The sequence below is a fragment of the Ammodytes marinus genome, assembly GCF_949987685.1.
Source record: "Ammodytes marinus genome assembly, chromosome: 6".
In the NCBI taxonomy this organism is placed as follows: domain Eukaryota; kingdom Metazoa; phylum Chordata; class Actinopteri; order Uranoscopiformes; family Ammodytidae; genus Ammodytes; species Ammodytes marinus.
This window is the reverse complement of record NC_137235.1, coordinates 9697689-9722166: the sequence shown is the minus strand read 5'-3', so window position 1 is coordinate 9722166 and position 24478 is coordinate 9697689. Positions and strand designations below refer to the sequence as shown.

The 24478-nt window shown below is 40.7% G+C and overlaps 1 protein-coding gene across 3 annotated transcripts; it reads right to left on the bottom strand.

Moving 5' to 3' along the window:
• Nucleotides 1–505: 505 nt before the first annotated feature.
• Nucleotides 506–21773, bottom strand: gtf3c1 (general transcription factor IIIC subunit 1). 3 transcript variants are annotated; one of them, XM_080029631.1, is made up of 40 exons: nt 21334–21773; nt 20499–20708; nt 19745–19921; nt 19505–19651; nt 18922–19018; nt 18712–18835; nt 17765–17935; nt 17474–17589; nt 16978–17030; nt 16544–16878; nt 16063–16131; nt 15741–15877; nt 15488–15603; nt 15232–15385; nt 14673–14776; nt 14444–14520; nt 13242–13616; nt 12688–12833; nt 12458–12555; nt 12263–12359; nt 10967–11150; nt 10757–10853; nt 10310–10442; nt 10077–10164; nt 8987–9045; nt 8715–8823; nt 8439–8581; nt 7918–8060; nt 7738–7822; nt 7512–7624; nt 7342–7401; nt 7141–7234; nt 6772–6944; nt 5315–5992; nt 3413–3552; nt 2989–3093; nt 2602–2891; nt 1540–2084; nt 1230–1416; nt 506–891 (listed from the first exon to the last, which is right to left on the bottom strand). In XM_080029631.1, the coding sequence occupies exons 1-40, from the start codon at nt 21552–21554 to the stop codon at nt 682–684; spliced, it is 6660 nt and encodes a 2219-aa protein (XP_079885757.1). In that variant the 5' UTR covers nt 21555–21773; the 3' UTR covers nt 506–681. The 3 variants fall into 3 exon arrangements, with proteins under 3 accessions (XP_079885757.1, XP_079885758.1, XP_079885759.1); XM_080029632.1 differs by having other exon boundaries at nt 15741–15874; XM_080029633.1 differs by having other exon boundaries at nt 835–881.
• Nucleotides 21774–24478: the final 2705 nt, after the last annotated feature.

The following is a 24478-nucleotide window of genomic DNA, read 5'->3' as shown; positions in this document are numbered from 1 at the left end:
GTGAAATAAGAATGCTTATTAGAATAGAAAATATGTTTTGTATTGTGACCTGTGATGATCTGCTATGGAAAGCACCGAGAGCCCCAGGACTTTCTATTATAGTTGGCATGTTGGCAGCACACACTGAAAACCCATATTCAAGTTCCTTCATGTCTAAAAGCGTTAATTTTGAAAGTGAAAGTGAGACATTGTATGGTTACAGTTACAGTAAATGGTGTCACTTGTTGCTTCACCTCTGGATACACAAACAACAACTTTGGCCTTTGCAGCGATATATCAAAACAAACTTGTGGCACATGCATCAGCTTGTGGGAGCTCTGGGATTCTCAAGTTAATCTGCAATTTTGCAAAGAATATTAATTTGTGGTCGCAAATAAATTGACGTTAGTTTGTCATTGTATTTGGTAACAGCATTTAACAACTAAGCGTGCAAACTGATCTGTAAGAACTCCACAATGTAATGTAATGCATTTTTCTTAATATTTTTTATTAGCACACAAAAAAACCGAACACAAAACAAGCAAAGTTCTGTAAAACCAGAAGTGCAAGCTAACCTGTCAAAGAACCTGATGACATGACAACTTTTCATAAAAAGTTTGATTATTGCTTCAACTTTTTACTTAAAACTTCCCAAGGCAGTGAAAGTCCAAGTGCGGACCCATGTGAGGCCCATGATCGCTCTCATACACAATAGTTCCAGTGACGTTCGTTGGGCAACACCTGACTGAGCCGCAGGACGCAGCTGATAGTGGGCTCGTAGAACACCGTATCTGGTTCCTCAATCTTCACTTTGGTGTCACTTACTGTCTGATGCGCTGGGCGGGCGAACAGCGAGGGTTTAGGACCTTTAACCAGCGTTTTCTTCTTTAAACAGCCCATATCTATGAGAGCCTGTGGAGAAGACATAGGCATAGCATATATCAGCAAATCAATTTTATGTTTAAAAACCTACTTTTAGGGGGCGCCCTTAGCTCAGTTGGTAGGGCGTCCCCCCCATGGGCCTCAGCCAGCAGCGGACCCGGGTCGATTCCAGCCCGCGGTCGTTCTCTGCAAGTTACTCCCCTCTCTGCCCCAATTCAACATTGTCACTACACTATCAATAAAGCATAAAAATGACAAAAAAATATCTTTAAAAAAAAAATATATATACTTTTAGTGACAACAGCACTGCATTTAACAATCACAATTTGCATGTGAGCTTACTCACTTACTGCAAGTTTTTGTTTTACCTGCACCAGATCCAGCACGGCCATGGGCTGCAGCGTTGCTTTGTAATGTTCCACCAGTGTCTGCTGGGTGAGCCCGGGTTTGGACATGACGTGGTAGAGGAGGGACTCCAGCACGCCCTTACACACCTGGCGGTTCAAGTTGCCGTCCACCATGCGCCACGGCCGGCTGATGAAACTCACACTCTCACTGGACAGGATCGCAGGTTGGTGAAGGAAACAAGAGAGAAAGCAAAGGGTGTGACAAACAGGAGATGGAAAATGCACAAAGAACTTCAATTCTATAATCTGTCTATTAAAGTATTTTACTTACTCATGGTCTGCACTGGACGGTCCCGTTGGTGCTGAGCATGCATCTTCATGTCTTTCACTGATTCTTCTGTCCCCTCTGGGTCTAAGCTCTCTCTTCTTTTCCTGAGTTGCCATCTTTTTCTCCCGCTTTGCCTCCTTCTCCCCTTTCTCCTCAGGCTGCATCTGCTTGTCTCCCTCCTCCACCGAGTTCAACACATTGTCTCCACTTGCTCCCTCGTTCTGCTTTTCTAGCTGTTCTTCTTCTTCTTCTGTGCGTTTCTCTGGTGTCGCGACACTAGAGGGTCCCTCCGCGTCCCCTAGTCTGTCCACAGCTGATTTCTTGGCTGGCGGTTCCCCGGGGTCCTTCTGTACATCTAGTCTGCATCTCTTGCGCATGAATGGGATGTTGTGCTGATGCTCCAGATACTGCTGTCTGTCAGATGTGAAGCGTGACTGGGACCATTGTCTGGGGTTTAAAGTCAGCAGCCACGGCTCGGCGTGCTTCTTGAGCACCCAACGGGCGCCCAAACTCCCCACCTGTAACACCTGGCCTTCTTCTTCCAACTCCTGGGGCATAGAAAGGGAGAAAATCAGATCTGGCAGAAACTCAGAAGAAGAAACTAGGGGAAAAAAATGTTTTATAAAAAAGATAATTTGTTGGCATTTTAATGATTTATTTGACAGTTGTGGAGAGAAAGAGATGAAATTGGGCATAGAGGGAAATGACCACGGGCCTGATTCTAAACCCGTGGTCTGCTGCTTCTGAGGACTGAGCCTTTATGGGTGGGCGCTCTCACCACTACACCAAGAGCAGCCCCCCAGAAAATAGAAAACATTTGATATTATGTAATACATACATTACTTTTCCCAAAGATTTTGTTTAAGCTACTCAAATGTTAATTGTTCACAGTTTATTTGCGTTGTTTCTTTTTCAGCATTTAATTAATCTATTCATTTACTAATTATTATTTAATTGTATTGATAAAAATGTAAACAGAAAATGATGTATGCATGTTGTGCTGTACAATGTACACCAATGTTGATCCCCCCCAATAAACACAAAAAAACAACAACAACACGATACCTTCATGTACTGCTGCAGGCTCCTGGAGCGTCCGGCCTTTGGTTCGTCCAGGTGTGTGTGGCTCTGGTACAGTTCATGTATATCCAGGCCGTTCTCACCGGCTCTATCTAAGCTGCTGCTGAGCTCAGCACATGCTTGGATGTCCTGAGGAGTGTATCCTCTCTGCTCGACCAAACGGCCCTCACACTCTTTCACGTTGGATGGTGAAAAGGAGGACGAACGGATGGTGTGGGTGAGGATGGAGGGCAACAGAGAGGGACCACATTTAGTCAAGTCCAACGGTGAAGAGTCTGAAATTAAAGGGAATAAAAAAGGAAAATAACTATGATAGCAGTTTTTGCGGATGACTGTGTTTGTCAAAAAAAAACACACATGTCGAATACCTACCTTCCGCACTGAACACGTGGTGAGCAGGTGTGTTGCGCAGCTGCATCTTCATAGTGCACGACTCCACCACGATGCTATCATTGCTGTTGAGGTTACGTATTTTCACTAGAAACAAAACAAATAGAATCATTTTACAGATCTGGAAAAGGGCTGGAACAAATCTTCTCATGATAGGTAGGTAGGTTCATCTTTCAATTTTCTAAAATAATCAATTAAAATCGTCTGAACAATAGTCAAAAGGATATCAATCAGAGTAACAGGAAATATTCACATTTAAAAAAGCTAAAACCAGAAACTGTAAATTTATCGAAACATTCATACACGCACACACACACACACGCACACGCACACACACACACACACACACACACACACACACACACACACACACACACACACACACACACACACACACACACACTACCTATGCCAGGTTTGCAGTATCCCCGCATCATCAGGTAGTTGGTGTGAGAGGCTTGATGTGACTTCACTTCCATTCTTTTTCTCCCGTCGCACTCCTCGGTGTCGTCCTCCTCTTCGTCCTCTTCATCCAGGGCAGCCATACTGAGAAGACACAGGTCACCTCAACGTTAGTACCTTTGACACACACTTGAATACTAAACCTGCAAAAGTGTAACATTCTTTTATTTTTTTTGCTTCAAAACCATTTTAAGCTACGTATGTAACTGAGCCCAGGAGCAGTTTATTTCACTTGCATAGAGTCTCTCGAAGTGTTCTCATTGTCTCATATAATCTCTCCCACAGTTTTCACCCTTGCTATAATCTCCCTATGTGTGTCCGATAAGACAGTGCCACATATCTTACATCCACCTTCCCAGATGTTATATAAACCATTTATCCAGGCCTCTGAAAAGTAGAAAAGTACAGAAATAAGCAGCTGAGATGGTAGATATCAGAACGCACCAGCAGGCAGACGATCAGAAACCTCCTGGGTATTGTGAACACTTACAGGGATATGAATGATCATTATCCTGAATATGAACAGAAATAGCTAGGGCTGTCAAATAAACGCGTTAACTTCGATTAATTAATCACAGAAAAATTAAGGCGATTAAAAAAATCAACGCAGATTAATCGCACTTCTATATTGCCCTTTGACCCGGTGCAAAAGAGGTGAGACGATAGCGGAGCTGCACCTGTAGCTTGCTGACACAGCCCGCACGGGATTAAAGAGTGAAGAAAGAAGCAGGGGAAAGAGGCCGAGGGCTCTATGGATGTGTTATGGGCTGCTAGTTGCTGAGTCGGCATAGGCAATGCGCACCGCACCTGTGGCAGTGCAGCGCTGTCTGTTGTGTGGAAGATAGACAGTCGTCATTTAGCAAGAAGCAGAAGTAGAGAGAGAGAGAGAGAGAGAGAGAAGTAGAGAGAGAGAGAGAGAAGTAGAGAGAGAGAGAGAAGTAGAGAGAGAGAGAAGTAGAGAGAGAGAGAGAGAGAGAGAAGCCTATACAGTTGTTTATAAACAGGCATACAGTGTCATATAAGTATGCGATTAATTTAGATTAATTAATCACAGAGCCTGTAATTAATTAGATAAAAAAATGTAATCGCTTGACAGCCCTAAAAATAGCATAACCGACTAAAAAATAAGATACCATTTTGCAGGTAAATGCACTCAGTGATTCATCAATGCAGCATTAATTGGTATTTATGCGCACTAGGCCAGATTTGTCTCCAATTGTACTTGCACAAAACCAAAAAAAAAAAAAAAAAAAAAAAAACAGCAATTTCACTGTTTAGTGCCAAAATAGGGCTCTGAAAATCTTTTCGACTGGTTTTTATCAAAATATGTACTTTAACTAACTTTGATGAGTGATTTGAAGCCAGCATTCTTATACTGTGGTGCACTGATGACTGGAAATCCCCTAACAGTCATTTGAAGGTTTATGCAGGTTTCCTGTTCCTCTCAGACCATCGTTCTAATTTCTTGAGAACTTGAAAAATTAGTGGAAGTAGGTAGGCGGGCGGTGCCAGGCTAGGAAAGTACCCCCTAATTAAAAAAATTATAATTTTACTTTTATTTTTTGTTTTGAGTTCCTGTAAAATACAAGGGCAGTGTAATTTTTTTATTTACCATTGCTTGGTAATATGTCATTCTGATAGTTGTCCAGGTTATGAAATATTTCATGTTACAGACACAGGGTATAAATAACTGTGGGATTCATGCCTCCACCAATAACACACTGCAGGTGGAAATAGAATTTCACATGTTGTGCTTTTTTGGTGTTCCCATTACACTGTAATCTCCTCCAGGGCTGTGTGATTAGAATAAAATGCAGAGACGGTAGCGCACCGATTCTAAACTCACCTCTTGACCGCATCATTGTCCACCAGTGTGCTGTCGACCACCACCATCTGTTTAGGAATGGACAAGTAGACACTGACTAGACCCAGGGACATGAGGCTGAGAGAGACCACGCCGGCTCCCCCCGGAGACTCCATGGAGAACTGCATCATCTCCGACACTTCTGGATGCTCTTCTGAAACTCCAGGCGTCGCGTCCGAGATATCCCCCGCTTCAGGAGGCTCTTCTTTGGGCTGATCATCGCCTGTCAGCTCCCTGCTGGAGGGTTCTTCACAAAGACCAGAACCAGAACCAGTGGTGGAGCAATCTTCCGTGTTTTTCTGTTCATCTGTTTTGCTTGTCGCCTCCGTTCTCTGGTCGCTCACCTCCATCAAGTCCTCTCTTCCTCCCTGTTCCCTTTGCTCGCTCTCTCCATCTTTGGCAGAGTCACCGTTTGCTTTTTCCTGTTCCTGTTCCAGTTCACTTCCTGGTCGTGCATCTCCATTCCCCGCGTTCTGTTTTTTCTTCTTCTCTGATCCCGCCCTTTTCTCCGTCACTTCCTCCCCGCTCCCCGACCGGCTCTCTGTCTCCTGGTGGAACACAGTGAAGGGCCTGTCGTCTTGCGTGCCGTTGTTGATCAGACTCCTCAAGAAGCGGAAAGAATCGGTGCAAAGAGTGTGAGGAAAACGCCACGAGAAACGCCTGTCAGAAAAGGAGTGGGAGAGGCAGGGTGAAAACACTCCAACAGCTAGTAGAAAGGATTCAAATATTGCTACTAACAACAACACAAAATGCATTGCTTTTTTGGACGAAATATTCCAGAGAAGTACATTCAGGAATGACATCAGAAGCTGAAACGTTCCATGAGGGAATTTGTGGTTGTGTTTGCATCACATCCAAAGAACCACACTGTAATGTTTACATGCCAGGTGTCAAAGCAATTATGGATAGGTTTCAATCAATGTTAAAAATATTTCGAGGAAGAGTTCGAAAAAAATAACACAAAGGCAATAGAGTCTTGTAAAAGAGTCTTCGGACTCAATGGGATATACCTGTACAAATAAAGGTTAAAAAAAATAAAATAAAAAAATAAAAAAGATATTTTCTACTTGATATCGTTCTATCAAAAGTCTGTTTGACTCATCTGTATTACTGATATAGTGCTACTAGAAACACTGCTTATTATGAGCATGTTATAGAATGTCCGTACTCTTGAGGCTTTTGATTGTAAATGACTTCCCCATGGAGCAGGGGATTTTTAAAAGCAGGAACTACAGGATGACACAAAAACAAGAACACGAGGGCCCTGAAAGCTGCAATTTGGAGTAGCTCTAATAATAATATACAGTGTCTCTGGCACAACACATCAAATTACAACAGTTGTTTTGAATACTGCATTGAAATAAAATGAAGAATAAAGCACCGCAGCAAGTTACAATGGCACATGGTCAGGTATCTTTGTCCCTCAGACGGCTGTGTACCTGTAATAGGACTGAGACAGCTGGAAGGACATGGGCAGGATGGGCAGCGCTCGGTTCTTCTTTGGCCCGAATTGCTTACTGAAACGACGGCGGTTGACCAGACCTCTGGACCTGCATTGTATGAAGATTTGACACAGCAGCTCCTGGTTGAAGCGACTGTACATGTGGAAGGTCTAAAGAGAAAGGACCAATGGGTAAACAGTAGGGTGGGAACAAAATGACATCTGTATTCTTCAATGTATTATAATTGGTGTTCATGGTTGTTTTTTACGCTTCTTGAGTCCGTGTTTTTTGTGTCAGTGAGGCACTGAATGGTGCTCTTTAACTAAAACGTTATGAAGAGAGGAAGAAAATGAAAGATGACCGCACCTGGAAGGATCTGTTGGATTTCATCTGACTGTTGTTCATGGCCAGAGTGCTTTGGATCAAGTTTTGCAACACTATGGTGTGAATGTCCTCTCTGCTGCAAAAGGACACAAACACATCAAAAAAGTCAAAATCAAACTGCTACCTTAAAAAAAATACATTTAAAACAGTGGAAGAAAATGTTTGAATCGAACTGATCCTCACCATTTGAGAACGTCTTTGTTCGACACCCGCTTTCTATTCTCTATTGCTGAGACCTTATACCTGTAACGCACACATGAAATGCATTTCATTACAGACTACACTACTGATTCTGGTACCAAGCATCACTGTTTGCCTTAAGTCAGCACTTCAAATCTCCTATTTCCTCTTACCTTGAGTATAGCTCATGTTTGGTGTCAGGCATGGTCATCTCACCGGCATTCAGAGCAGAGCTGAACTTGTGTCTGAGCAGACTGATGTACTCAGAGTACGCTTTACACCAATCCTAAAACAACACAGGCAGAGAAATCGAACTGTCACATCAGAAAATCAACGACAAGCATTGAGAAACCAAACCAAAAAAAGCAAGATTAACAACAAGAGAAATGAATGGCACACCTGAACATTGTCTAGATCAGCTGGTAGCTTCTTTTCCAACACTCTCATCAGAGGTTTGTCCTGGTACACCTCAGCCAGACAGATCCTAGAACGCATATGTGATAAATAAATCTGTATGTTTGTGTGGAAATTGTGTGGAAAATGTGTGTGTGTGTGTGTGTGTGTGTGTTTTATAACAACCTGTAGTTCAGAAGAGTCTGAGGATTTTTGAGGATGTATCGTGAGCGACGTCCGACGGCGAAGGATGTTTTATCCATGGATATCTCGAACTCTGCGTGCAGCAGGTCTCTGACCACGTGGTAAGATATGAACGGCTTTTTCCGCTGCAACACAATAACAATACGCTGTGGGTTTGGATCCGAAGAGGAACAAATGAGTGAAAATATTCTAGATTAAAAAATAAATTAGTTAGGGGAAAAACAAGATACAGACTAGAGCAATGATTATTTATTTTTTTATGTTCATCAAAATGTTGTGCACATTTTTATACATTTAAACCATCATTGCACAATTGTCTTTATCAAACTCTAGTTAAGCCAATCAGTTTTATCCAAAAAGATCACAAATTTGAGGTTTTGAAATCTCTACAGCATATTATACCCCATATCATTAGACCCTTGATTTAGAAAGAGCAACAGAGCGGGAAATTCTGCACTACTTCATGAATTTGCATGTGTGTGTGTGTGTGTGTGTGTGTGTACCTTTCTGTTGAGCAGGTGGGAGGCTACGCTGCAGAGCATCATCAGTGAGTCCTCCTGTAAAGACCAGTAGACCCTCTGCCTGGTCATCATCTTCAAAGCTTGGTGGTCGGTCGCATCGTGGGACGGGGTGCGTGGCTTGGGCTCTTTAAGACGAATAACAAACACACAAAGAAATATTTATATATATATATATATATATATATATTTTAAAAAACACACAATCAGTCAGCTGTCCATCTTCAGTCACACGTAGGAATCTTTACGCTCATATCGTACCTTTCCTCTTCTTGCGGGGGACCTTGACAACATCCTTTTTGAGTCTCTTCCTCTTCCGTTTCTTTCCTCCCACCACCCGTTGGTTTCTGGATGCAGGCTCCACACACACCTGGTTATAAACAACAAATATTTAATTACTTTTTATGAGTCAAATGAATGCCTCTGTATTATTTATTGAAGGACAATTGTAATATAGCTAAGTGTACCTCATAAACTGTCAACAGAGAGTGTGTGTGTGAAGATTTAACTTTAAAAATAGGTTGAACTTGTACCTCAACATTTTCTGTTAGCAGGTGTCGCTTGCCAGCCATGGAGCGTGCTGAAGTAATTCCTGCCGTAGCACATAGACATTTAAGAAGTATATTAGAAATGAACACTAACACAGTGACAGAGTGTTGGTAAAGATGAAGCCAAGTTTGAAGGTTCATTTTGGCGGGAAATCAGAGGGCAAAAGGCCTTAAACGCTTTCCATCAGTTGATCAGCTTAATCCAGGTCCCTTTTCCCCCACATGCTTTTAGATCAATGATGCTGTTAAATAGTTGCTGCCGCTCCTCAAGCTCGTACAGAGCTGGGTAAAACAGCTTTTAAGTTTTTTACGCCGTCGTCATGGAATAACCTGCAGAAGCAGCTTAAGCTTCAGGACCTAGTAACTCTAAACGAATTTAAGGCTGTTGTTAAGAGTTTGAAGTTGGACTCCATCGGAAATTGTGAATGTTTTTAGTTAATAATCTAATTTTTATGTTTTACAACTGTACTTAATATCGAACTTGTATTTTGTATTGTGTTTTATGTGTAACTGTGTTCTGCTGTCCATCTTGGCCAGGTCACTCTTGAAAAAGAGATTTTAATCTCAATGAGACTACCGGTAACCTGATTAAACAAAGGATAAATGAAAATAAATAAATGAAATTAACATAAAGCCCAACTTGATTTGTTCTGTTCAAGAATCAGCCATTTTTGTTTTTAACATAGTTGATATGGGCTTTTGATAGTGAGGATATTTATTTCTCTACACAGTTCTTGCACTTTTATTTCAAATATCCACTTCCAAACCTTATGAAAGAGTTGCCAATTTACAATTGCACTTGAACATTGTCATGTACAGAAACTGTTCAAATAAATAGCTTTGGAAAACATTTAACTTTGATGCATTTTTAAGTTTTTTGCATTTGTAATTATATGTGCTGAGTTGTTTACTCCAGCCTTATGTTAACTGACACATAATACCAACAACAACAATAATTTCACTTATAATATTCAAGAAAAAATCAGTAGATACATATCAAAATCAGTGAATGCAGCTGTGAGAGCTTTGTCATGATTGAACACAGAAAGTGATCACGTTCCAAGCAGCGACTCACCAGTCTTCAGTGCAATCCTGAGGATACTTTTGTTCAACAGGCTCTTCAGTCTGATCTTGTTCTCTGTCGCCTCTAAACCAGATGGGGTCTAGGAAAAGAAACAGCAACAGAAACATGTGGTCCAAAATGCCAAAAGCACAAACATTAGCCAGCATTTCATATGGTATCCGTCTATACTTCACACACACCTACAAACTGTGGACACAAGTTCCGCCAGTGTTTTCTGTACGTACCGTCTTGACAGCGAGGAGGTGATTGGTCCACAGCCAGTTGCGTTTCAGATGACCAAAGAACTCAGAGTCCAGACCGCCGGCTCCTTTACCGTCTCCTGGTATTGACGCGTCGTCACACGCTTCACGATTGCCCCTGTGTGTATGTGTGTGTGCAGAACATATAAACATATACATCAGTACTACTTTAACACACTGGTGGTGACCCTTTTTTTAACTTAAATTTTCCCTTTAAATAAGGGCTTAAAACTTTTCTTGTTTGCGACTGCATTTTAAGTCAAATCTGGACTGTGCTGTAATAATTTATTCTATTTAAATTGTCTTCTATTCAGCTAATTTTTCATCTTCCATTTTACTTTAGAAAACCCTATTTCATATTGTCTTTATTATATTGCCTCGTGTTTTTTTAAATAATTTTAATGTTTTCTTCTAATGTCACATTCCACCTACTTTAGCAGGTATGCCAGTCCAACGAACACATTGCGTTCGTGCACAAAGGAAGGATCCCTTTCTTCTTCCGTGGCATATCTCTTACTGCGGACGACCCCTAAAAACGGAAAAATGACTATAACATTTGCAATCCTCCATACGATTACCAAGTTCTGTGAGAGATTCTGCTCTGATGTGTGTGAAAGTGTGAGTGTGTGTCAGTGTGCATACCCAGTGGTGTATTGAGGCAGACACACATCAAGTCAAACCAGTAGTTTTCTACATCTTTCATGGTGTTGAATGTGTACTGGCGCCTCTCAAACGGTTTGTCCGGCGACTCTGTTACCAGCCAGTAGTGAGGCTCAGCGTTGGTGGTGTCTACGATGGCGGCATGGCGTCTAACGAACAAAAACACCTGGATGAATGCAGACATGGAGAGAAAAAAAGACTTCACTTTGAAATTGAATTTGACAAAGTAAATATCTCTATACTTTCAGCAGCATTCATGCATGCCCTTTTATTTAAAAGTGAGATTATTTTTTTTACACACTAAACAATGCATGCTGAAATAGATTCCTGACGCAACTCTCTTTTTTATATTTATTTATACCCGTTTTGCACTTTTCTTATGTTTGCACTGACAGGACTGCATCCTATTTTTTTGTACATGCACAACGACAATAAAGGACTATTCTATTCTATTAAATCAGTTAAAAAATTAAAATAAAATCTACGTTTGTGTTAACATTGGTTTGTTTAATTTAATATTTCATTTTAAACTTAAACCTTCCCTAGTTGAACTGCAGGTTACTTGCAAGTTTGTACAGTTGTTCTGTTTGTTTTATAAAAAGAAAGGGAAAAAACTCAAACTGTTAAAGGTGAAGTGAGCGATATATTTAAGTTAATATAAGTATTAAATCGCTCTATATTCATACAGTGATCACTTAAATAGTGTGCGCGTTTCATACCTCCGATCTCTCAGTCACCCGCTCTGCATGTAATCGGCAAATTAATTAGTTTGGGGATCCCGAAAGTGGTATCCTATCAGAAGAAAGAACGCTACAAACCGGCACCCGTCTCACTGCCAGTGCACCCGCAGAGCAACAGATGGGTGAATGTTTATTCGCCTACAATGGCGGAGCAGGTAAAGATCCTTCCCAATGTCTGTTTTTATGGTTTTTAATCATGTTTCATCACTTATGGATCTGAGATGATGCTAGATAACTCGCTGCTTGAAGACCGCAGTGCATTAATGTGGTGACGTAGGGACGAGCGAGGGGACTGCTAACTGCAGTAACTGACAGGAAGTTAGCTAAAAGAACCATTCCGCTTACAGCACCTTTAATACTATGTGTTTTTAAATGTACTTATTCAAGTTAAATTAAATAAAAAAGGGTGATTGTCTTCAGAGATGAAAGAAGATTACAATATATTTGAAAGCAAAAACGAGCCGTCAGATGATGTAAATCTCGTCTTTCTGTGTGTTATTTTTTTGGTAGACTTGAGTTGATGGGGTTATCGTCTAACCTGGCCTTTGTCCTTGAACTTCTCTACGGGACCAAACTGCAGCAGGCCCATGTAGACCAACTTCTGCAGGTTCTCATGAAATGAGAAGATGTATTTCCTAAAAATATAAAGAACCCATACATTCTCGGATTAGAATTACAGATTCAATGTTTCCATCATAGAGAGAGAGAGAGGGTAAGAGAGAGGGAAAGTCACCGTTTATAAAGCAGCTGTCTTTTCATTCTGGCAGGAAGCTCTCTGACGAGATAGTGCTGCTTTATGGGGTCGTTGAGATATTCCTCAAGTCCATCCACCTATGGACGCAACGGCAGCAAATGGGTTTGTATGGCCAACATGTCTGCTGTTTTTGTCCATGTACTAAAATACACAACTTATGAGGCAAAATAAAATATACATGAATTTGACAGTTTTTTTAGGGTGCCCACCTTATAATTGATCTGTATGACCTGAATGAAGAAGGAGAGTGGCAGGCAGAGCAGCAGGTCCCCCACCATGGCCCAGCCGCTGCCGAAGTCTTTGTGCACACGGACAGGAGGTACGAACCTCCTCCACGACTCTTCATCAGCGTACACTATCAGAGAAGAAGAATCACAGTGGTTAGTTGAGTTTTTATTTAAGTTTTTTTTTAGGAAACCCAACCTGTATGAAAGAGCAATATTGTCCCAATAATTAAAGGCGGAGTCAGCGATTCTGGAGAACGCATGTTGTCAAAATCCCTTTTGGTCAAAATCAGTGAATATCTCCTTGGATCATGAGGATATATTCACTGATTTTGACAGAAAGTACATTTTGACAACAAGCATTCTCCAGAATCACTGACTCTACCTTGAATAACTAAATTGTGTGTACCAGTAAGTCCCAACATAGAGATAAATAACGGTATAGAGAGATCCTGCAAAGACAGATTCTATAAGAAACTAAATGGAAGCTCATTCATTAAAAAGGAACACGTGTTTTAGAGTTCCCACACATCTCCCACCTCTCATGTCAGACTCAGAGCGATCAGGTCTGGAATTATCCTTGGGCTCCTCCTCTTCATCACTTGAGGATGACGTTGTATATAACTTGGTCAAAGTAGAATCTGCGGTTTGCTTCTCCATGGAGCCGGCAGCAGCATTTTTACATGAGGCGGTGGAGTTGTGGGTGTCCTTCAGATCCTGGTTGTCATGGTCGCCTGGCTGTTTGGCATCAGGACCAGAGCTGTTTGAGTTTGCCGGTGTCTCATTGGTCGACTGGGATGCCGCAAAGTCGTGTTTGAGCGGGTGACCGTATGTCAGGTACCAGATGAAGTTGTGAATGACACGCAGACGATGCATCTTAGGCTGGAAGCCGAGAGACTTCCCCAATCCCTTAACTAGAGAGGAGAAGAGACAAAGCAACAAAACAATGAACAGAGGAGAAAGAAATCGGATCTAAAACATCATACGGTACATAATCAAATCGTCAAAAAGACACTTAAGTAGAGCAGCAAGGTGGGGCAAAGTGGCAGGATCAGAAAGCATTTTTCCCAACTGTGATTTCAATTTCAAAAGTTTTCTTTAAATGATAACCTTGATGTTTCTAAACAAAGAGACATTTAATTACATGTTCCCCAACTATACTTGAGTAACGTTATGGAAATAATGGTAAAATCATCTTAACTTTGTCAGTTTTGTAACTAGCTGAACATACACTATGCTTTTAAGAGGAAACAAATGTTCATTAAATATTATACTCAAACTTTTCTCTATCTTCTGATGCTGTCCATGGTGAGGTACAAACCAATCTTTTTTTTAAATGTTTTAACGAAATAATGAATAAAGAAGATATTCAGAAGATTAACCAATGGTTGCCACCCTAGTTCGGTATGGTGACTAGTTTTAAGTATACAACAGACCTTACTGATGCTTTGGCAAACGCACCAGCCAGCGCGATAGTATAGAGTTAAAGAAAATTGTAAAATAGTTTGTTTCTGCAATCATGCATAAAAGCTGCCCCACAACATAGAACCATAATCTACAAGATTGTATGCAAGGTGACATACATATGTCCTCTTAACTGACATACTTTTGTTTGTGCCGATTGTTAATTAATTCAGCTGCCTGGGACCGAACACTAACTTCTCAGAGAAAGACTAGACTTCTAGATCCCGAGCTAGCTGCTTCCATTTTTGCTATCGTTTTAATGCAGTCAAAACAGAACCTGTTTTGAACTGCTTCTTCTCGGTCTTGATCTTGTTTGCTTTGTCTTCTTGTTCTTTGGCTCTCAGTTCAGCTTGACTGATGGAGAGGAGAAAGACCAAAGACAGTTGAGCAGATGCATCATCAAGTTACAATACATATCAGAGCGTCAATTTACTTCAACATGAGCAAACGTAACACTTCTTAGACAGACTGTATTTTATTATTGAGAGTATTTAGTCTGTGCTCACCGTACAGCTGTGTACGAGCTGGAGATTTTGAAGCGGATCTGGTCCATGACTCGGCACACGACTTCATCGTTTTGCTGAACGGATGGATGAACGATAAGTTCTACCTACATGTAGGAAGGATATCACACAGGAAGAGGGATTAGGTGGCAATGGCGGGGGACCAGTAGTTTAGTGCTTTTGTCATGCATGTGCTGTTTGATAAAAAAAAAAAAACCACGTTCTTCCGTTAATCTACTTTGTGTTATAGCGATGATCATAGAAACCGAATGCAATAATACCACACTGACATTTGAAAAACAGACAGAAATGGTTTGAGAAAGACCTTGACATGATGCTTGAAAGTCTTGTTTGTAAATTGTATTCTTGTTCTTACGTCTGTCGTTTGTTTATTTCCCTGAATGAGCCTATGACCAGTAAAAAATCGTGACAGTTTTTAAAAATGTAATATTCATTTAAAACATATGTTTTGTAACCCCTTAGGGATATTGATTAAAGGAATAGTTCAACATTAAACTGTACAGTTGAAATTCATTTACCCTCATGGTGTGATGACATTTACCTTCTTGGTGATGCCATCCTGAATGACAGTGGTTTTATAAATCTTAAGCAGGCCTCCTCTGGACAGATTGTGGACCAGACGAAAGATAGTCTTCCTGCAGCACTTTGCGCTGACTCCGTCCTGCTTCTCTTCATCATTGATAATCTTCTGTAGCCTGGAGAAACACAGCATGTGAACATTTCTCTTTCCCTGCCCGTATTGTGTGATTAAAGTGCTTTTTTAAATGAACCAATAGCATTGAAGAAGACCAACTGACGGGAAATATCCCTCGATGACTTTGAGGCTGCGGACTGCGTCGACGATCAGGTTCTTCCTCCTCAGCAGGCGGAACGTCTCTTTAGAGCCCACCAGAGAACCTTTGGGCCTGGTCACCTTGGGGGGGGGGGGGGGGGGGGGGGGGTGAAGACGGAACATTGAACTGTTACCTATAGAATCCACACATCTCAAATTGCTGGAACAAAAACAGCAAGGAACAGAAACAAATTTTGAACTCAACCAGTGAGACTGACCTTCGGCGGTAGAAACGTTTCAACAGTCACAATGTTGTTTCCGTCTGTACCATCGGTCCTGTTGGACACATCATTTTGAGGCAAAGGGCTTTCAGGACTCGAGTTGGATTCTTCCTCGGTCTCAACTTGAGCTCCTTCTGATAGAAAAGACAAAATGGATTCAATATGCTTGAACAGAAACTAAAGGAAGAACTCAAATATAACACGTATCCATCACGGAAAAAAGCATAAAATAAATCAATATGAAAACACTACGGTTCCTTCAAATCCTAACTGTAGCTCTACTGTAGTGGAGTTGTTTGGGCCCATTTCTGAAAATTACCTGCTTTGGGATCAGCCACCGAGTCAGGTGTCACACCGTTGGTGGAATTGCTGCAGTCTGGAGCTTCACCTGAGTGATAGCATTTATTTAATTTAAGAAGTGGAACAACTTAAAGAGCTGTAGCGGGATAGAGCTTGTTGTCAAAATAAACTTTTGTCAAAATCAGTAAATATCTCCTCACAATCTGCTACCTGTACGTACTGTGAGTGCACTGAAAAATCATCCAGTGTTAATTCACAGCGCAAGCTCTGTGAACGGGGCATGTTGCTTGCTATGGTGGGCCCCCCTTTGTTTAAATACACTTTGTTTACATACCGGTTTAGAGAGCCTAGGCTGTGCATCAACAGTGGATTTTCTTTCCAGCGGAAACACAGTACGGACAGGTGGCAAATCGTATGGAGATCTTCACCCATTTGCCAAAAAAAAAAGATTTTGACAACGAGCATTCTCCACCTTGACTCCATGTTTAATGAGCACTTACATTCAGCTGATGTAGTTTGTACGATGGGGATCTCAGGTTTTGCCTGTTTCGTTTTTCCGCTGCTTTTCCCCCGTGCCGTCTTCCCTTTCCCGGCAGACTTTCTTCTTGCTTTACACCCATCTCCATTCAATCCTTCACCCTCTGAATCCACTCCTCTATCACCACTCGTTTGCCCAGCCTCCTCTGCATCGCCATCTCCTCCTCCAACGGCTTTCTGAGTTTTCTTGGTTTTGGTCTTTTCTTTTACTGATGTCTGTGCTTCAGAAGAGTAGAGGAGCTTTGTCCGTTCCTTCTCTTTATCAAACATCTGGAGCTGATCACTCACACCCACACACCTGTCGAGAGAGGAGAGTAGAGCATGATTTGGTAGGAAAAAATTAGTATTTCATACGAGGTGCTGTTCAAGAAATCTCCATTTGTTTATAGCTACACACCTGTGGCTGATGAATTTTGTAGTCCTCTGTCGACCCTCGTCCTCCATGAATCCCTGCAGGACATCACACACATAAAATGAAACCCGGAAAAACACCTTCAGAATGAAATAGAATACGTAATCAAATGGCCCTCATTTAAATATGATATTACTTTAAATTTCTCAGTTTGTGTATTAGCTAAATCTTTGATTTGTTTGCATCTAATGTAACATATAAGGCTGCTGTGATGGTCATCACAAAAGCAAGTCATGAATGCAAACAAGCAGCAATATTCACTCAAACAAGCTATTCCCATCCGACACCAAACAAATCCCATTACGTAACATTTCCCCCCCAATTTCTCCGACTGCACCCAAACAATTGTAATAGAATTCATAGCATTTTCAAGCGGCTTTTTAAGTACTTATTTTTGGGATATGTAGCATATTAATTTTGGTGGAAAAAAAATTATTTCTGTATGGGAAAACGTTACAGCCTTACCTATCAAAGGTCTTACCTTAATAACACCTTCCTTCTCCATCTTTCGGCAGAGCATGCGAGCCTCCAGCTTGCCCACGTTCATCTTTACACCAACTGCACGCTGGGAAATTCCATCTGTGCTTGAGGATAAAACTGTAGGACAACAAACAAACAAACAAACAAACAATAATTATTAATAAAGTAGTTTAAAAATGAGAAAATGTCCTTTTTGGTTGATAAAAAGAGAGCAAAATGAACACATTTGATTTGTTTGACAATCAGTTTCCCCGTCATCTGTTAAGTGAACGATGAAAGCAGTAAAACCCACCACAGTGATAGGCCTGTGTGAGCACATCTTTCTCCATGACCCGTCCTAAAGGGAGATCTCTCCTTCTTGCTCCGGTGCCGTCATCTTCCTCATCCTCGTCATCATCCTCAGTGACGCCCTTCCTTACATACGGCTTTAGCAGTTTGGCACAGCGCACCATCACTTTCTTTCCTGGGAAACAAGGGGAAAAGATTGAGTGCAGATTTGTTAGTTAATACAATCAACTGTAAATTAGACTTTTTTTTGTTAATTCTTTGCATCCCCTTTGGACAAAAGCGGTAGTGTTTTTACTATGCCAGCTGTTGTTCCTGGGTGAGCATACCTATGACAAAGGCATTAAAAAAAACTATATGAAAATACAGTTTTTGCACAGATGGTCTTGTTTGCAGTTACATGTAATTAATGATCACCAGAGGAAAAATGTGACTGTTATATTTATTAATTATAATATTAATATATTTAATTTATATAGCGCTTTTCTCGCACTCAAAGCGCTTTAGGTTGTCCATCAATAAGTCAGTGATCTACAACCATTTTCAGCGATATAGAGAAAAAATGCCAAAAATATCATCGGCTTTGCAAATATGAATATTTGTCAATATTCTTTGCTTAAATAGTAAATTGAACACATCTGGCGTTTGCACCGAAGATTTCACCTCGGCCATGGGAACTTGTTGAGGGCAATATGGACATTTTTCTGATATTGTAATTAGGGGTGTAAACGCTTACAACAAATATGTTTTTGTGTACACGGTTAACCGTGACATCATTGAATTTCCGTAAAAGGTTATGATTTACTAACCGGTTACCTGTGTACACCCCTAATTGTAATGACATATTCTGATAGCAATGTATTGTTATTGGAGCAGATCAACTAGATTGGTGAGATCATCAGCACACTATCATGTGGTATTTACATGTGCTGGTGTTTCAATTTAGCACAGTACCTTTTTTGTTGATACAGGGACCAGCGCTGGGATCCAAGTCCTCCAGAGGGTACAGGCAAAACTCCACCAACTTGGAAGCTCGCATGTATTGAAATATACGCTTGAAAGAGCGCTCATTCACATTCTGCAAAAGAACACACACGGGTCTAACCATTAAAAAGAAAAAGCCAGCACACGCAGACCAACGGAGACTCACAGAGAGATACTCACAAGTCTATCTCTGAGCATGATCAAGGTGGCAAACCTATCAGGTGACTCCTGCAGGATGTTGGACACGTACTCCATCAACACATCATACTTACTCCTCCTGGAAGCACAAAAGAAGTTAAGAAGAATTCATCCTAGAGACACAACGACAGGGAGGGGGAGGGACACACTCAGGATGCTCCTGAATCCTAATAATGTTTGTAAAAGCACAAACATGTTTTTTTAAACACGATTTTTGTGCTAATTAACAACAGAAGTCATCTATCTACAGTCTCTTTTCATATACTATATCAGGTGCTATTTTACTTAAAAAAAAAGTGAACACTTGACATCTTATGAGGATCTCAATCAATGGACCAGAGGTGTCTGACTTTACATACCAGGAGGCAGTGGAAACTGTTTCGAAAGTAAGCTACTGGTAAAGTGCTCAAAACAGCCTGTCCTGAGCCAAATAGAAGAGATTTTGAATGGACGTGACTTTGTCAAAGCAGTAAACCTAGGGGAAACACTCTTGTATTTTCCCCACTTCCTTCTTTACGTGTGCAAACAGTTTTAGAATGAAAACATAAACAGACCATAATCACACCTGTCTACATGGAAGCGTTTGAGCAGCAACAGAATGGAGTGCTGCTGTTGTCCAGTGGTGGTCAGCCGTGCGACATGAGACTGCATGCTGATGAGGCCGTGGCTGACCAGGGACTTCCTCATGTAGTGCAGCTTTCGAGCGTCGATCCTGTTGAAAGACAACACAGTCTGTCAAGTGCACAGCGTAAACAGAGATCAGCAGTGCCTCTGTGCTAAATGAATATGTCTGTGTGTGCCGTACTTGAAAGAGCATCCGTGCAGGTCCCTCTGTAGCTCCCCTTGCCATCGCGCTCGGCCCACTCGTTCCAACACACAGTAAGAGTCGTCGTTGAGTTTCACTTCAGGATCACACTCCAAGCCAATCAGAGTCCTGAATCGCAGGTTCTGAGACGCCACCACAACCAGCTTTCGGCCATATCTGAGGAGGTACCGGTCAGAAAAGAGGGAGAAGTGAGAAAACTAAGAGAAAACGTATAATTTTAGCTCAACTTTGATAAACAGTTTTTACCCAAAAGACATCTGTGTGGTTCTTCTAAAGTGTAATTAAGGGGATAAACACTATTGGTTCTAAATGTAGTACTGAAGCAGAATATTCTGATTCATCATTTTGAATGCATTGCATAAAAAAAAATCTATTCATATTTCTGCTTTTGCTTTAATGACATTTATTGCAATATATCAGAGAATCTTTACTGAAACTCGTACCTAAGTAAAGTCAATACAAGCTATTAACATAGTGCAGTATTTCAAGATGTCTCTCACCTCAATGCGTCCTACACACTTAATGCTGTTAACTCTATATTTATGTTACCTGCAATCTACTATTAACATTGAAATAGACTCAAGCAGATTTTGTCATTATATATACCGTATATTATTCATCATTATCATGTCCATCAAGATTTCTTGTATGCATAATGCTTCAATCATTCTGTTATAAACACCATGCTGATGATAGCATTTGTTTGAATGCTATCAAACAAACTCTTCCGAACCTTTCCAAAGCCTCTTGCAGGTTGAGCAATGGGGTGAGGGACTTGGAGCGAACTTGCTTAGTGACGTCTATCCTCCGTTTAAAGAACACACACGAGCCCTGTAGCCCATCTTTATTTTCTTGGACCATTTCGACCGGGTAGACTTCTGGCCGTGTGTCAGCAAACCTCTCCGTTGTTTCAATTCCTGTATCTGGGTCGATTTCTTTGAACCTGAAAATACACAAACACATGCAAAAGACGAAATCAGAGTCAGTATGAATCCAGTATGATGCACTTTGTATATTGTAGAGAACTGTAGAGAAAAAATGACTTCAACTAACTTTGTTAGGATTTTTTACATTATTATTTTGTGGATACAACTTAATTTCTTTGGTCCAGTACAAAAGTAAGATCATCTCCTTCCAATTTTTTATTTGGTAAGTTATTATTTTATTTCGGGTAAACTCACAATATACAACTAAAAAGACAATATTAATATGTTTCACAAATGTCTGTGTTGTGTACATGTGAGAGGCATTTAAACATATATATATACATTTAATTGATTTTAAATTGCAACATCAGATACATTTGAGATAGATTGAATAAATGCCTTTTAGACGTATTAAGGATCTGTAGGAAGGAACCGTGTGCATTAGTTTTATTCTTGCAGCTGAGGCTCAGCATGTTTTTCCTGGAGTAACTAGTTTCACTATAAATACACGTTTGTTGCGCTCTGTGGATTATCTTGAATAACCAGGGATGTGTGCATGGCTAAGAGGGGAATCAATGAATTTGATTATTTAATTTAAAAGTATAGAATTGTGAAGAAGTGATCCTGTGGAGCTGAACTCACCTATCAAACAGCTCAACATCTCGCCTCTCCTGTGGTTGTTGGTAGAGTGTCAGGTCGGTGTTGTGGATCAGAGACCTCCAGATGAGCTCTTTTGTGCCGTCGTCTAGCTTCAGGGGAAACTTGGACTTTTTTTCCTCCAGCCGTATCCACAGAGAGGGCATAGTTATTCCATCCAGCCCCTCCAAAGCCACTTCATCCACGACTATACTCAACGGATCCATAGCTTTGGCATGGACTAGGCTAACTCTATCGTCATGCTAACATGCTAATTTTTAGCTACCGCTAGTTTAGCAGTTTGTATGCAGTCGTTCCGGCCTCATAAATACACTGGATATCAAGAAGAGATTATCCGCGTTCTGATGCTATTTACAGTCAAATGACTGTGCTAATAAATTAAGGAACTAGAAAGAAAACTTGCTTTCAAATTGCATACTCTAACTACGTTTATCAACTTGTGAGCATCTGCGTGCGTGCTTGCGTCACATGTGATCGTAGACCTCACGTCACGTTGTACGTCGTTTCAAAACAGACAATCCACAGGGTGGCGTTCAAAGACAGTTTCTCATAATAATAACAACAACACTAATAATAATAATAATAATAATAATAATAATAATAATAATAATAATAATAATAATAATAATAATAATAATAATAATAATAATAATACGTTGCCAACGTTACATTTTTTTTTATGGGCTACACGTATGCCGACTAGCTAGATTTGATAATACAAGAGAAGCCCAGATTCTGTGCACAAGCCTATGAACTTTAATTCAGATTGCTTTGTGTGTTTACAATTTTTTTGTCAATGTATTATTCTAAGCACAATTGTCCTTCGACATTCATACGTTTAAGCTCAATCTTGAATATTATGTAGGCTACAACTGTCAATTTGAAGGAGGCCTTCCAGTGAAATGTGCATTTTATTGTGCCTGAAAACAACAAGACTAAAGAGAGGCATGACATGTTTCAGATGTTTTCTACATCTGGATATAGTTCAGGAAGACGTAATGTTCGGTAATGAACTCTATGAAATACGTTGAACTGTCTGTCCTAACCGTTTATATAGTGCTTGAGTGCGTCCTGTTGAGTGAAGCCTACCACAAGTCTTCCGTAGTCAGCAAACAGTTTTTTTTCATGGATGTACAGGTCCTTCTCATATAATTAGCATATTGTGATAAAGTTGATTATTTTCCATAATGTAATGATAATAATTGAACTTTCATATATTTTAGATTCATTGCACACCAACTGAAATATTTCAGGTCTTTAGTTGTTTTAATACTGATGATTTTGGCATACAGCTCATGAAAACCCCAAATTCCTATCTCAAAAAATTAGCATATCATGAAAAGGTACTCTAAACAAGCTCTTAACCTAATCATCTGAATCAACTAATTAACTCTAAACACCTGCAAAAGATACCTGAGGCTTTTAAAAACTCCCAGTCTGGTTCATTACTCAAAACCGCAATCATGGGTAAGACTGCCGCCCTGACTGCTGTCCAGAAGGCCATCATTGACACCCTCAAGCAAGAGGGTAAGACACAGAAAGAAATTTCTGAGCGAATAGGCTGTTCCCAGAGTGCTGTATCAAGGCACCTCAGTGGGAAGTCTGTGGGAAGGAAAAAGTGTGGCAGAAAACGCTGCACAACCAGAAGAGGTGACCGGACCCTGAGGAGGATTGTGGAGAAGGGCCGATTCCAGACCTTGGGGGACCTGCGGAAGCAGTGGACTGAGTCTGGAGTAGAAACATCCAGAGCCACCGTGCACAGGCGTGTGCAGGAAATGGGCTACAGGTGCCGCATTCCCCAGGTCAAGCCACTTTTGAACCAGAAACAGCGGCATAAGCGCCTGACCTGGGCTACAGAGAAGCAGCACTGGACTGTTGCTCAGTGGTCCAAAGTACTTTTTTCGGATGAAAGCAAATTTTGCATGTCATTCGGAAATCAAGGAGAAGGAAATGCCAAAATGCCTGAAGTCCAGTGTCAAGTACCCACAGTCAGTGATGGTCTGGGGTGCCATGTCAGCTGCTGGTGTTGGTCCACTGTGTTTGATCAAAGGCAGGGTCAATGCAGCTAGCTATCAGGAGATTTTGGAGCACTTCATGCTTCCATCTGCTGAAAAGCTTTATGGAGATGAAGATTTAATTTTTCAACAAGACCTGGCACCTGCTCACAGTGCCAAAACCACTGGCAAATGGTTTACTGACCATGGTATTACTGTGCTCAATTGGCCTGCCAACTCTCCTGACCTGAACCCCATAGAGAATCTGTGGGATATTGTGAAGAGGAAGTTGAGAGACACCAGACCCAACACTGTGGATGAGCTTAAGGCCGCTATCGAAGCATCCTGGGCCTCCATAACACCTCAGCAGTGCCACAGGCTGATTGCCTCCATGCCACGCCGCATTGAAGCAGTCATTTCTGCAAAAGGATTCCCGACCAAGTATTGAGTGCATAACTGAACATAATTATTTGAAGGTTGACTTTTTTGTATTAAAAACACTTTTCTTTTATTGGTCGGATGAAATATGCTAATTTTTTGAGATAGGGATTTTTGGTTTTTCTTTACTTTTTTGCCAAAATCATCAATATTAAAACAATAAAAGGCTTGAACTACTTCAGTTGTGTGTAATGAATCTAAAATATATGAAAGTCTAATGTTTATCAGTACATTACAGAAAATATTGAACTTTATCACAATATGCTAATTATATGAGAAGGACCTGTATATGTAGAGATTATTTCTTTGTTTTGAGAAGCCAGATTTCATTCTCACGCATATTTTTCATTTAAATGGATTATTTTATTTACAATTATTTTATAATAAAATTACTCCTGAAATTTGTATTACTCAGTAAATGTTTATGTTTTACACAATAAGTTATCTTAACTTTATTCTTTTGGCTATATCTCCAGTTTACAATTAATTTCAGTAAATACTTCCTCTTTCAACCAAATGAATAAAGGGGCCAAAGAGGTTCCTGAAAGTAGAAATAGCAAAGGTTTAAATGACGGCTGAATTTCAATAAGCTGTGTCAGTTTCCGGTGTTTTAGTGGCACACTTAATAGCATGGAGCAACTGTTACTGTGGGGTTTTAGATGCCACAAGCAGAAAGTGGGTTAAAGCCGTGTGTAGTA